The sequence below is a fragment of the Mya arenaria genome, chromosome 6 (genome assembly GCF_026914265.1).
Source record: "Mya arenaria isolate MELC-2E11 chromosome 6, ASM2691426v1".
Taxonomy (NCBI): Eukaryota; Metazoa; Mollusca; class Bivalvia; order Myida; family Myidae; genus Mya; species Mya arenaria.
In genome coordinates this window covers 80,722,323-80,737,857 of record NC_069127.1, presented here as the reverse complement: position 1 = coordinate 80,737,857, position 15,535 = coordinate 80,722,323, and the positions used below count along the sequence as shown (strand labels likewise).

Sequence of the window (15,535 nt, the reverse complement as noted above, 5' to 3'; positions counted from 1 at the left end):
CTAACAATGGGAAAGATGGTGACGTATGAGATATCCAGTACGATAGAATGGGTACATCTAACAATGGGAAAGATGGTGAGGTATGAGATATCCAGTACGCTAGAATGGGAAAAATATACAATGGGAGAGATTGGATGGGCATGAGGTAACCAGTACGATAGGCTGGGGCTATCATACAGCGGGAGAGATAGTTTGTGAATGAGGTAATCATTACGATAGGCTGAGATTATCCTACAGAGGAATGATAGTTTGGATATGAGGTAACCAGTACGATAGGCTGGGTATATCCTACAGAGGGGAGATAGGTTGGGCAAGATGTAACCAGTACGATAGGCTGTGTATATCCTACAGAGGTGAGATAGTTTGGACATGAGGTAACCAGTACGATAGGCTGGGTATATCCTACAGAGGGGAGATAGGTTGGATATGAGGTAACCAGTACGATAGGCTGGGTATATCCTACAGAGGTGAGATAGGTTGGACATGAGGTAACCAGTACGATAGGCTGGGTATATCCTACAGAGGTGAGATAGGTTGGATATGAGGTAACCAGTACGATAGGCTGGGTATATCCTACAGAGGGGAGATAGGTTGGGCATGAGGTAACCAGGGCGATAGGCTGTGTATATCCTACAGAGGAGAGATAGGTTGGACATGAGGCAACCAGTACGATAGGCTTGGTATATTCTACAGAGGGGAGATAGGTTGGGCAGGAGGTAACCAGTACGATAGGCTTGGTATATTCTACAGAGGGGAGATAGGTTGGACATAAGGTAACCAGAACGATAGGCTGGGTATATCCTACAGAGGGGAGATAGGTTGGGCAGGAGGTAACCAGTACGATAGGCTTGGTATATTCTACAGAGGGGAGAAAAGTTGGGCTTGAGGTAACCAGTACGATAGACTGGGCATATCAAACAGAGGGAGATATAGGCTGGGCATGAGGCAACCAGTTCGATTGGCTGGGTATATCCTACAGAGGGGGAGAAAGGTTGAGCATGAGGTCACCATTACGATAGGCTGGGTTTATCCTACAGAGGGAGAGATAGGTTGGGCATGAAGTAACCAGTACGATATGATGTTGACATCCCTCTTGGGATGCAAGATTTGGCATGAGATATGCACAGGGAGGGAATGTATCCAGAACGGTACGCTTCGTGCATCATACAGGAAAATAATATAGCCAGTACGAAATGCTTGGTACATGTCCTACAGGGGGATAGAAATTGGGGACATTGGACATCTGTAGGGAAAGGTTGGAGAATGATATGACCAGTACGATAGGCGGGGTACATGCGCTAGAGGGGTAGGGACATGTTGGAGAATGATATGACCAGTACGATTGGCGGGGTACATGCGCTAGAGGGGCAGGGACATGTTGGAGAATGATATAACCAGTACGATAGGCGGGGTACATGCGCTAGAGGGACAGGGACATGTTGGAGAATGATATGACCAGTACGATAGGCGGGGTACATGCGCTAGAGGGACAGGGACATGTTGGAGAATGATATAACCAGTACGATAGGCGGGGTACATGCGCTAGAGGGACAGGGACATGTTGGAGAATGATATAACCAGTACGATAGGCGGGGTACATGCGCTAGAGGGACAGGGACATGTTGGAGAATGATATGACCAGTACGATAGGCGGGGTACATGCGCTAGAGGGGTAGGGACATGTTGGAGAATGATATGACCAGTACGATATGCGTGGTACATGCGCTAAAGGGGCAGGGACATGTTGGAGAATGATATAACCAGTACGATAGGCGGGGTACATGCGCTAGAGGGACAGGGACATGTTGGAGAATGATATGACCAGTACGATAGGCGGGGTACATGCGCTAGAGGGACAGGGACATGTTGGAGAATGATATGACCAGTACGATATGCGTGGTACATGCGCTAAAGGGGCAGGGACATGTTGGAGAATGATATAACCAGTACGATAGGCGGGGTACATGCGCTAGAGGGGTAGGTACATGTTGGTGAATGATATAACCAGTACGATAGGCGGGGTACATGCGCTAGAGGGACAGGGACATGTTGGCGAATGATATAACCAGTACGATAGGCGGGGTACATGCGCTAGAGGGACAGGGACATGTTGGAGAATGATATAACCAGTACGATAGGCGGGGTACATGCGCTAGAAGGGTAGGGACATGTTGGAGAATGATATAACCAGAACGATAGGCGGGGTACATGCGCTAGAGGGACAGGGACATGTTGGAGAATGATATAACCAGTACGATAGGCGGGGTACATGCGCTAGATGGGTAGGGACATGTTGGAGAATGATATAACCAGTACGATATGCGGGGTACATGCGCTAGAGGGACAGGGACATGTTGGAGAATGATATAACCAGTACGATATGCGGGGTACATGCGCTAGATGGGTAGGGACATGTTGGAGAATGATATAACCAGTACGATAGGCGGGGTACATGCGCTAGAGGGGTAGGGACATATTGGAGAATGATATAACCAGTACGATAGGCGGGGTACATGCGCTAGAGGGACAGGGACATGTTGGAGAATGATATAACCAGTACGATAGGCGGGGTACATGCGCTAGAGGGACAGGGACATATTGGAGAATGATATAACCAGTACGATAGGCGGGGTACATACGCTAGAGGGACAGGGACATGTTGGAGAATGATATAACCAGTACGATAGGCGGGGTACATGCGCTAGAGGGACAGGGACATGTTGGAGAATGATATGACCAGTACGATAGGCGGGGTACATGCGCTAGAGGGACAGGGACATGTTGGAGAATGATATAACCAGTACGATATGCGGGGTACATGCGCTAGATGGGTAGGGACATGTTGGAGAATGATATAACCAGTACGATAGGCGGGGTACATGCGCTAGAGGGACAGGGACATGTTGGAGAATGATATAACCAGTACGATAGGCGGGGTACATGCGCTAGAGGGACAGGGACATGTTGGAGAATGATATAACCAGTACGATAGGCGGGGTACATGCGCTAGAGGGACAGGGACATGTTGGAGAATGATATAACCAGTACGATAGGCGGGGTACATGCGCTAGAGGGACAGGGACATGTTGGAGAATGATATGACCAGTACGATAGGCGGGGTACATGCGCTAGAGGGACAGGGACATGGTGGAGAATGATATAACCAGTACGATAGGCGGGGTACATGCGCTAGATGGGTAGGGACATGTTGGAGAATGATATAACCAGTACGATAGGCGGGGTACATGCGCTAGAGGGACAGGGACATGGTGGAGAATGATATGACCAGTACGATAGGCGGGGTACATGCGCTAGAGGGACAGGGACATGGTGGAGAATGATATAACCAGTACGATATGCGGGGTACATGCGCTAGATGGGTAGAGACATGTTGGAGAATGATATAACCAGTACGATAGGCGGGGTACATGCGCTAGATGGGTAGAGACATGTTGGAGAATGATATAACCAGTACGATATGCGGGGTACATGCGCTAGAGGGACAGGGACATGTTGGAGAATGATATAACCAGTACGATATGCGGGGTACATACGCTAGAGGGACAGGGACATGTTGGAGAATGATATAACCAGTACGATAGGCGGGGTACATGCGCTAGAGGGGTAGGGACATATTGGAGAATGATATAACCAGTACGATAGGCGGGGTACATGCGCTAGAGGGACAGGGACATGTTGGAGAATGATATAACCAGTACGATAGGCGGGGTACATGCGCTAGAGGGGTAGGGACATATTGGAGAATGATATAACCAGTACGATATGCGGGGTACATGCGCTAGAGGGACAGGGACATGTTGGAGAATGATATAACCAGTACGATATGCGGGGTACATGCGCTAGAGGGACAGGGACATGTTGGAGAATGATATGACCAGTACGATAGGCGGGGTACATGCGCTAGAGGGACAGGGACATGTTGGAGAATGATATAACCAGTACGATAGGCGGGGTACATGCGCTAGAGGGACAGGGACATGTTGGAGAATGATATGACCAGTACGATAGGCGGGGTACATGCGCTAGAGGGACAGGGACATGTTGGAGAATGATATGACCAGTACGATAGGCGGGGTACATGCGCTAGAGGGGTAGGGACATGTTGGAGAATGATATGACCAGTACGATAGGCGGGGTACATGCGCTAGAGGGACAGGGACATGGTGGAGAATGATATGACCAGTACGATAGGCGGGGTACATGCGCTAGAGGGACAGGGACATGGTGGAGAATGATATGACCAGTACGATAGGCGGGGTACATGCGCTAGAGGGACAGGGACATGGTGGAGAATGATATAACCAGTACGATAGGCGGGGTACATGCGTAGAGGGACAGGGACATGTTGGAGAATGATATAACCAGTACGATAAGCGGGGTACATGCGCTAGAGGGGCAGGGACATGTTGGAGAATGATATGACCAGTACGATAGGCGGGGTACATGAAGACATGCACTGATTCACCTTAGATTTTACAATACTTCTCATGTGTCCATAATCTACGCAGTTGTCACCTGCAGGGATTGTTTTTGTCCGAATTCCGAATTTCATTGCATACAAGTAAACATCATTGTCTATTTGAGACTTTTGTATTCGACAAGTTAGCATACTGTATTTCAAAATATCCTAACTTAAATAAAATATTATAGCTTTACTTTCATGTTTAACGGCATAATTGTTATTTTTAATACCTTTACAAGTCTTGTATTGAAAATTGCAAAGCAATAAAACAAGGAACGTGCTTTGTTACGATTTTACATCGCCATTACAGGAGTTTCTGCTGCTATGAAAGGACAATAGCCCAAGTATCTATGACCATATAAGACCATATAAGAACCATAAAATATACGGACCGATTAATAGCTGTGTTTACTAACAACAGTTTATTTTTAATTCATAAAATAAATCGATAAACAAGCCTTTAAACGATGTACTGACATTCCTTTAAAAACAACCCGGATCGTATTTGTAACCGATGCTAGAGTTTTTGTGAAAATCATGCTCGTCACAATTTTACTTTTGTTCTGGTAAGACGCGGGCCCTGTTTAACGAATCAATTAAAGATGCTCTCTTACTCCCAAATATGATTTACCACAATTAAGATAAATGTTTTAATTCACCAAAAATGAATAAACGTCGAAAACAATGGTTCTTATGAAGGATACCGAGTTCAATTTGAAAGAACGGTGCAAAAAACATGGTATTTCTACCTTATGAGACAATAGTAGATCACAGTAAATCTTTTAGCACTCATCATTTAATATTTTTGCGTTTTCAGGTACTAAATAAACGGCTCTGATCGTGTTATCAGTTATGGATAGTTTTCATAATGCACTATTTAGTAAGTTATAAGAGGTTTACCACTCAAAATTTATGTTTGTTATACATGTGTATATCTATTGATTTTGAGTAAGAGTGTCACCTTAAGACGATATAATATTTTCTCGCGTCCTATCATACATTAATACTAACAAACCAGTAGCCAAAAGTCACTGCTGTCTGTAATGCGACTAATTGTTTTGCTACCGCTATCAGATTGCACCGCTGATGTTATAATAGAATTTCAAGTGTGGAATCATTCTCTCGTCTTAGACATTTTTTGTGACACCATGAGTTTCTTATTACTATATAAAAAAAATCAATAAAAAAACAATTCACGCTGACAAAGACATAAAACACATTAGATGAAATTTGTCTGCACAGAGTCTTACCTCGGTCTCCTTGAAGAACTGCACAAACGTGTCGAAGTGGATTGGAGTCTTACCCTCAAGATGCATACTAGAAATATAAATGGTTCCAAATACTATTTTAAAACAGCTTGAGTAACGAAATCCTAAACTTTTTGCGGAATGTATTTTTTTGTTCAATATCAAGTATTAATTGTGCTGTAAAGAGTCATAGTTGTGTCGCATTTACAATTAAACAGGTTAAATACGTTGTATTTTAATGTAACTGCATTATTTTATCATGGCCAGGAATAGGGTTTTTAAAGGCCTAAGCCTTCTATAAGTGACCCCCCCCCCCAACACACCCCAAATTTGTGTACAGTACACAACCTCCATGTATTGATCTTAATCTACTTGCATTGATACCTCTTATCAGATCTCCGATCTGAGTATCCTGCTGTGCAGTTTGGGAGGTTTTATTATAGAAATGGACCCTAAATGGCCCTGAGCTAATAAACAAATACACAGGAAATTGGCCACTACTGTGACAACAGTGCATTTGGCAGAGGATGCACAGCAGGGGATTATCACGCTAAACATTCCGGAAACTAGGTCTTTAAAAACAAAAAGTCCCTAAACACCTTTATTCTTAATATTCCTAGGACCACCAACACACGATGAAACGACTAACAATCATGAGTACTCACGCTCTGAGCAGTTTGGTGTACTGGTCCGGGGTGATATAGCCACACAGCGTGTACAGGATCTTCTGCAGCGCCTCCCTGAGAAATAAGAATCAATAGATAGATACATTTGAGATATACTACACGTATTCGGAGCATGTTGCCCTTTAGCTCTTATGCTAATGCACCAGTCAATTGTAACCACGCCCCCCCCCCCCCAGGTCCGGGGAATAGCGTGGACTTTGACTTTCGGTCCAGCCAAGCACGGGTAAAATCCCCGTCCTCCGGGGACGAACTGCTGGTAAATTCCCCGCCAAATGCCCCCGCACCACAGGGACCCTAGGTAAGGCCCATTCCCCGTTATTTTGGGCCGATCTCTGAAATATCGAGCCAACGGGTTTCGAATTAATGCTTTTAAAGGCCTACCACGTCCGATCTCGAAAAGTCTACCTTAAACACATATTAATTTACATTTTTTCATGCTTAAGGCGAAACGTTTGATCAATTTATAATATAAATTGTCAAAATTTAATCCCATCAAAACTGTGAAATTTTGAATAAACACGTTACAGCTACATTTTAAACGACAAACAGTAATAAAAATATAAAATAGAGAAATGAGAGTGTTGTAATATAACAACAACAACTACAGAAACGTAATCAGCTTTTACTAGCAACACCACAAGGCAGTAGAGTCTATCAAATCAGTCTTTACTTATTGAATAGATGCATGTTTTTTTAAAAGACTGATATTGTAGGACTGTCACCTTGACACGGCTCCCTTTCCGGTAGGATCGTTGGAGCGGAACAGGTGCCGGATACCATAGTAGCCTGTGCCAAACTTCTCCCGGATCACCTCGATCAACTGAAAGTGTAAACACTTTGCTACATCTATACACTGGACATATACCTTTGTATGAATCGATTTTTATGATACATTATATTACGACATGTATATAACACGTACTTGTCTAACAAGAACAGGCTAACCCCGTTGACTCGAACTCGTTTGGCTCGAAATCCTCGTTGGCTCGAACTAGATGTAAAGGACCAATTTCTTTATACTGAAGATAAACCATCCCACTTTGCCCGATTTTTCTGAGACTCGAAGTATTTTCGCCGGTCCCTGGGAGTTCGAGCCAACGGGGTTCGACTGTATGTTGTGTAACGTTTTATCTTGAAACATTTTTCAATCGCATATATGAAAATGATTTATATCAAGGATACCTCTTGCGAAGTATGTTTACCTCTTGTGTGTTGCGTGGCTGGTAGTTGTACTCCTTGCTCTTCACATGCGGCTTGCCCGGCCCCTTCAGATGCTCTGTAAGGGACAAACATTATAATGTTCGGCTAGGTTGGCTACATGGGAGGGGGTGGGGACATTGTTTAGCCTGGTTATCAGTATTTATCTACCATATCATTCTCTTCAATTAGAATTACTGCAGATATTTTACCATGCCATAGAACCGTGTATTCTTTGTTGTCTGGAAATAAACAATTATAAAGTTCTTTATAAGTATTATAAATCTGTTTGATTAATGTATAAAATGCGCATAAATGTCAGCTACATTGTGCATATAGTTAGCTACTCTCAAAATCAGGTACATTTGCTGAATCAGGAATGCTTTTGTGACAAAATAAGTATCATCAAATATAGAAAGACGGTTTTGATTGATAATATGCATTATTCGGTGATAATTATTTCACGTGAGTTTAATACACCCCACACATTCAATCAACTCTGGAGTTAGGTTGTACTTAATTTGTCTGTTAGAGCGTTTGCAAAGCAATGTCACGAAAACCAGTAGCCCGGAACCACCACAGCACTCACATATTTTTTATACATGTACGTCGCTTGCTACACACTTGTCTTTCCAGAAACCCGAGATTAATCGTACATATTGACATTTCACAATTGAAAGCTGAAACTAAATAAGTTTGCATAACGTAGTTTCTATTTCCAAATACGATTAGCCACGTGAACAGTTCATACAAAGAGTGAATACAGCGTGTCAATTAGCCACACAACATGTCACGTGACGGAACCTTCTTGCTCGTCTATGCTCGGAAGGGGCGGTAGCTTTGGCACTTGTCCAATTTTCGGGTATTTGTCGACCTTTCCCGGAACATGTCGATAATTGTAGTCACGTGGAGTGTCGGGTATATCAGGAAGTAGTCCCTTATACGGTTCTTCTTTGTAGTGATAGGGCGGAGTAATATCTACAGCTTAAAAAAATAGTTCAGAAATTCTGCTTACTTGCTAAACAAAAAACATGCCTAGTTGTTTAACAGTCCTAAATTAGGGAATGTGTGAATATATAAATAGATAATTGAAAGAAAATTCTATATTTTTAACGAATCATAGAATATTTATAATCTTATTATAACAATAATGCGGTAAAACAATTACCTTTATGCCCTATGTAAAAATTGTGCCCTATTAATTAGATACACTATCAAACAAAATGAACATCTAAATCTCAATAAATGGCGCGTGTTGTGGTACCATAGAGTTTGCATGGCTTCAACGAGAATTGTTTGGTAATTATTTACATAAGAGGGTCAAAGTCAACATGCAAAAATGCTGTAACTTAAAACCACTCCTCAGATGTATTCATGAACATTCTTAACAAGGTAGATTTATTGCCCATTTCCACGAGTTTATGTTTTATAAAAATGAATTCAACGGAAGGTAATAATATCTTTATAGTCAAAAGACTTGGTACTGAATGATTTAGGTATAAAGCCACGCTAGCGCTGTAATATTTATGACCTGTACCTATCGTATACTGCTTTGAGAAGAAAAAAACACCATACAACCATAATAAATTCATGACAGGCTGCTAAAGAACATGTTTGATGTTTTATAACTGTACTTAAATACACAAGAATGTTTCATTGAATAGGTCCTTATAGGCAAGATAAGAAATTAAAGTATCCATCCACGTTCATTTTAGTTCTCCGCTCGCAAATTGGCTAGTCACAAGACTAAACCCTACTGCTATGTTATATGATACTGACATTGTCAAAGTATTCTACAGTAAACAAATGCTAATTTAAAGCATAAAAACTTTTTTATAAAGATTCTTAACATGTAAACGAACAGGGACGTCTCAGAAAACCAACATCAATAAAAACTATGATCCTAGCTGCTGTAGAATGACAGAGACACAACCACTAACGCTGTCAGGGACGCCCAGGCTTGCTTAGATGACAGAACATCTCTCTGTTTAGAAAAGCAAAATGTCTGAGCTATAAATTACTTCTGTGTGGTGTATGTCACACTGTTCAAGTGTGCTGGGTGTTCCGACACTGCGTCAGTGTTTGTGTGTCTGTCCGATGACTCTACCATGTACACATATATACTACAGGGGAGCAAAACATGTATATACCATGAAATCCTTATGGAAACACTCACAAATGTGTTATAATCAACTACTTATAATTCATATTGTACAATCCGAGTTGATACAAGACTCCCGTGTAGCGTTCACATACATGAAACGAACCTATATGAGAGTTTGTGCGGTATGATTCCTTATCTGAAATGAAACAAGCGAGCAGTGAGGTGTTAGTTATGGATGACCATCGTTCCAGTGCGTGTACCACGTGATAAATTGCGTCATTAATGCTACGTCGGAAGGCAATATTTTGCTTCTAATGAAACAAGGATAACTTCACTATTTTTTCACCATTTTAAATGAAACATAGCGCAGTCTACGCCGCTTACGGGGCGCCACCTTCGGTCATGTACCAGAGTTTGATTGAGAGTTTTGTATCTTGAAACACTTCGACAAACCTTTTCACAATACGGCCGTCTGACGGAGCACTGTCAAAATATCATTTTGTAAACAGGTTTGTCGAAGTGTTTGATGAAACTAATCACCTTATCAAACTTCGGAAATAAAACGAAGGCGGGCTATTTAAGAGGCATAGACTGCCCGTTGTTTTATTTAGAAAGGTGTAGTAAAGGAAAAGTTATCTTTGATTAAAGTCTTCATTTTAAGCAAATTGTGGCGTTCCGACGTAGCATATATGACGTAATTTATCACGTGGTATACACACACTGCGTTCGCAACCACGGTACTTTCTTTCGTTACACTCCATACATACCGTGGGACAATTGACTGACAAAATCTCGTTTTAACGAATATGCATGAGGCATGAAAGACAACTCTTCTTCCAATGAATTCGCATGTTACACTCAAATATTATTCAATAACTTAACAGTGTTAGTAGCCTCCGTGGCCGTGTGGTCTTGACTTCAGCCAAATATTATTGTACAGAAAAGGTAGACCCGGTTCAACTCCGGCAATCGGTAGACTATTTTCAACCGTTAAGGATCTGGTAATTCGCGGAACCAATGAAAACTGCCTCATTAACTATTCATGTTTACGAGATTTTCTTAGCAAAATTGCCCACGGTACACTATGATTCATTGAATGAAGCAAAGCGTAGTTTGTATCAGGGGTATCCGTCGATAATGGATGACATGCTACTGCCTACCACTTTCTAAGATTGTTCTCGAATCTGACAAGAAACGTTATGCCTACATTCACAAACAACAAACAGGAACAACAAAAACAGCAAGAGCTACAACTACAACAACATCAAACACATCACAACCGTGCGAATTGTAATTGAATTATTATACTTTACTTATCTTTGTTGTAAATGTTTCCATTTAATGTTCATTAATTTACTAACTTAAGCACAGTTTAAGATTAATGACTTTAGTATATGCACACAGTATATGAGGACATGCAGAAATTCGTAGTACATGAAATGAAATATAAGAATTCCTATCTGTTACAATTATTTTCTGTTTCTTTATAGTGTTTCATTGTATATGAAATACGTACGATTAAACGTTCATTTCGCAAATATACAGCAAATATAAAATATATTTCATCATTCAACATTTGGCAACGGGGCCCCGTTTCGATAAAGATTGTAAGACTTTAAATCGAAGTTTTTTAAAAAAGTAAGGGTAAGGGTTATACCTAACCTGCGCCTTTCGCGTAAACTAATGTTCAATAAAAAAAAATCGAGAGGCCATTTATATAGTTTAAGCCCAATCAATCGTAAATGCCTAGTTTTATCCTTCTATAAGTGACCGCCCCCCCCCCCCAAAAAAAAAAACAAAACAAAAAAAAACACACACACAAAAACCCCCACAAAAACATAAACACACCAAAAAACGTGTATTGTACACAATGTCTGTCTATTGATCATATCTAAATGCCTAATTGTCTTATCAGATCTCCGATCTGAATATCCTGCTGTGCAGTTTTGGAGGTTTTATTATAGAAATGGACTCTAAATGGCCCTGGGCCAATAAACAGGAAATTGGCCCCTACTGTGACATCAGTGCAATTAGTAGGAGATGCACAGCAGGGTCATGCCAAACATTCCTTAAACTAGGCCTTTAAGCAACGTACGGTTCACGACTACGATATTGAAACAGGTGCCCTGGCGTTTGTACAAGAGGTCATGGTGACATCATGCAAATCATGTAAGACATACACAATACTGGCGTGGCAATGTTTAATGCGACGGTTAATCCCTCAACGTCCGTGTCATAATGCCGTTTTTCGACTTTCTGACGTCAAGTATACCATTCATGCATCATAAAAAACACAAATAAACGAGAACATGCACTCGTATTGAGGTTTGCTCATATTCCGTTATCAAAATTACTTTGAAACATAGATAAAAACGCATGTCGCACGCACACCATATACGGTATTCCTTCCATCATTCGGATACCTGATAAGCCCGGGAAATTTTGCCTCGTTTAGATTCAAGCTTTTCGTCATAATAGAAACATAGAACAAAAATAAACAATAAAATATATTCATAATACACAGATATCTTTAAACTTTTCCTGGACCATGGGCCGTATTCAATAAGCGACTAAGATTGAAGTCAAATTTAAGACTAGAAACTAAGTGTTTTGATTGGCCTGTATATTTAAGTGACTAATAGGCTGAATGGAATCACTGAAGCATGTCTGAGGATAAGGAAACCATCAATATTAAATACTGGCCCAGATGATACATTTATATTTGAAAAATATGGGGTTACTTAGTTTTAAACATTCATTATGATCAAGGTCCCCCTTATAATCTACAATTACAAAAAAACACCACACATTTGAGTAAATTAGTTATAATAGATGTTTTTAACTGGAGCCTTATCAACCTTAATTCTTGGAGTTTCTAATGTTATTTTTCTTTTTAAAACATCAACTAGTGTCGCATTTCTGCATCCACGCTAGTAATGATTGCTTATTTTCCTTCAATTCCACTTCGAAATACTCGGCAGATACACAATGACATGCTAGATATGTTTAATGGTATTATGTTATGCACACAAACATAAGTAAGAAGTTTCTTTTGAAATATATTGATATTATAATGAGAAGTATAAGTCGATCGCAGTGTGGAGTGGGTATTGAAGCTCTGTGATATCTGGTGGTTATAATATTGACACTGAACTGTTTGAATAGGCAAAGCTGATACGGTAATTTGACTTCTATATTGACAAAAGAAGTACACTGTAGCCTTTAAAAGGATTTAAATATGGATTAACCAAGTGTACATATTTGCACAACTTGAGGTCTATGTACCATATTTAACGAGTTTTAAATCATTGTATATCAACAAACAATAACCGTTTGATAATAAAATGAATACAACAACGGGTATAAATAAAGAATGCATTTATAGCACAATTTACGTTTGGACAATATTTGAGAAAATAAAACTATGGCCATATTCATAAAGCTTCTAATATGAGTTTTTAAAAAAAAATATTGTTTAACAAGAAATGTTTCAAATACCCTTTATTTTACATGAACGGTTATTCATTTTGACCTTTTTCTTGATTATTTTCATGTTTCTGGTCCGAAAACATTGCTAGTTGTCTTAACATTCAAGCAGTTTTAAGCTTAGTTGTAAATTTTCATATAGATGCATTATGAATACCGGCCTTGAGCTTCGTAAAAACGTTTGCAAAAAAGAGAACACAAACTCGTCTGTGCACGTGCTGGTGAATACCCCTTAACGAGAACACATGTTCATGTTTACCTCTGCACGAAAAATTCACGTGCTCGTTAAATCTACGGGTGACGGGTTCCCGGCCCGTGCCCAGGGTTTTATGACCGTGCAACCATAGAAACGTCACATCACGAAGTAAACCTAAACGTTGGATCATTTATAAAAGGCGTTTAAATCAGATTAGTAAAATGAGTGACTGATTGATTGATTGATGGGTATTTGAGTTATACGCACAAAATATATAATGGTTTTAAACAGTATATAGTTATATATAAATTCTAGCATTCTTTACGATATCACAATATGCTTTGTTTAAAAATAACAGTTTTAGAGAAAAAATAAAATAAGCAAAACATTTTGTACTAGAAACATAAAATATTTAGTTAGTTATTCGCATGAAGTTTTGTAAAATTGAAACGTGTTAAGTGTAACCTAGGATGATACCTAATAGCAATGACGGAGTTCCTCGTTTTCCTATAACGTATCATTTTTTAAGTTAGGATATAACTCGCATGCAATTAAAATAACGAAATGATTTCGTCGACATATCAGGCTTTCTGGTATTCTCTGAAATTTTTTCAAAACCTTTGAGCAAAAACTTAAATTCAATGAACCGTAATGAAAAGTCCATAAATCCCTGCCTTTGTGGAAATCTTTTAAAAGGCCTTTATGTTTTGTGAATTTATCATTTGTCGTATAATACCCTGACAATTGGAATGATAACACTGTTTATTCTGATCTTGTAGTTCAGGTATAAATCAATACGCATTCAAAACAGAATGTTTGTGTTTTAAAGTATTCGTTTGTACAGCTTAACCAAATGGTTGATAGAAGATAAACGCAATGTCATAAATGGAACCAGCTTAACATGAATATGTTGTAATACGGCCATACAAGTAATATTTAAAATTCATATAAATATGCATCACTTCCTAATTAACGGCAACCCTTCATTCCCATTTACAATACCAGCGCTTGATAACGTTTAAATCATTTTTAAAATGAGTATAACGTTAAAAGAAAAAGAGATCTTTATTTTTTCTTTTTAATTTTGTTTCGCATACGTTGCTGCACAATTTACCTGGCGGCCAATTCAAAATCCTTTCCGGTGTGCTCTTCCGCACGTCGTTTACGTCCGGGCGCGACTGCTTGAAACCGACGTCCGTCTGGCTCCTAGTCAGAGAACCTGCGGCATGGCGACCGAGGGTAGAGGATCCCCGGACAGCAAGGTCCGCGCGGTCTCCGAGGCGTGACATCGGGTGCTCAATCACAGGCAGGTTAGGAAGACGGCCGGGAGACGGTGGTGTCGCGGCGGACACGGACCGCTGGAGTCCTGTGGCGGTCGCCATCATGTTAAATCCAACACCGGTAGGAATACACCGGATTTTAATGAAAGGTCGTTTTTGTTTTTGTTATTTGAAACTAATTAAATCCATTTCAAAACTGACATAGTTTAATGCACACAGCTTAGCATTTCAATGATTTAAACATAGTATTGAAATCGATATATCCGTTTTAAAAGTATAAGCGGACAATAGACAGCTACTTAGTGTACATAATCGCCTAGTTACCACCGGCCATGATCACGTGATTTTTGTGATCTGTTTATGTTTTATTTCATGATTTTTGAAACTCAAAATAAAACAAAACAGTACTCCTTAAGCATTGCATATTACTTCGAAACGAATTGTCCCTTTGTGTTTCTTATTCCTTTTCTTACATTGCTAACTCCATACTCGCCAAGATAGCACCCTTTAACACACCTAACATATGCAATTATTTAGATTATACAAATACAACGAGTCTAAGAAAATTAGATATTTAACTTTCATCATCATCATCATCATCATCATCATCATCATCGTCGTCCTCGTCGTCGTCGTCATCATCATCATCATCATCATTATCATCATCATCATCATCATCATCATCATCATCATCAGCAGCAGCAGCAGCAGCAGCAGCAGCAGCAGCAGCAGCAACAGCAGCAGCAGCTGCTGCAGCAGCAGCAGCAGCAGCATCATCATCATCAACACCATCACCACCACCACCATCATCATCATCATCATCATCATCGTCGTCGTCGTCGTCGTCGTTTTGATT

At 40.3% G+C, this 15,535-nt stretch overlaps 1 protein-coding gene across 12 annotated transcripts in view; it reads right to left on the bottom strand.

The window, feature by feature from the left end:
• The window catches only part of LOC128236418 (EF-hand calcium-binding domain-containing protein 6-like), a 31,597-nt gene extending 16,436 nt beyond the window's left edge, over positions 1-15,161 (bottom strand). For 5 of the 12 annotated variants that reach the window (XM_052951268.1, XM_052951267.1, XM_052951273.1 and 2 more), the window contains exons 1-8: positions 14,514-15,161; positions 13,463-13,573; positions 9,881-9,913; positions 8,418-8,597; positions 7,619-7,692; positions 7,139-7,236; positions 6,396-6,470; positions 5,734-5,800 (exon numbers count right to left, since the gene is read on the bottom strand). In XM_052951268.1, coding sequence (XP_052807228.1) covers positions 5,734-5,800; positions 6,396-6,470; positions 7,139-7,236; positions 7,619-7,692; positions 8,418-8,597; positions 9,881-9,913; positions 13,463-13,573; positions 14,514-14,784 — 909 coding nt within the window. In that variant the 5' untranslated portion in view covers positions 14,785-15,161. The remainder of the gene's footprint in view (positions 1-5,733; positions 5,801-6,395; positions 6,471-7,138; positions 7,237-7,618; positions 7,693-8,417; positions 8,598-9,880; positions 9,914-13,462; positions 13,574-14,513) is intronic. The other 7 variants (XM_052951270.1, XM_052951271.1, XM_052951274.1 and 4 more) reach the window with 7 other exon arrangements.
• Positions 15,162-15,535: the final 374 nt, after the last annotated feature.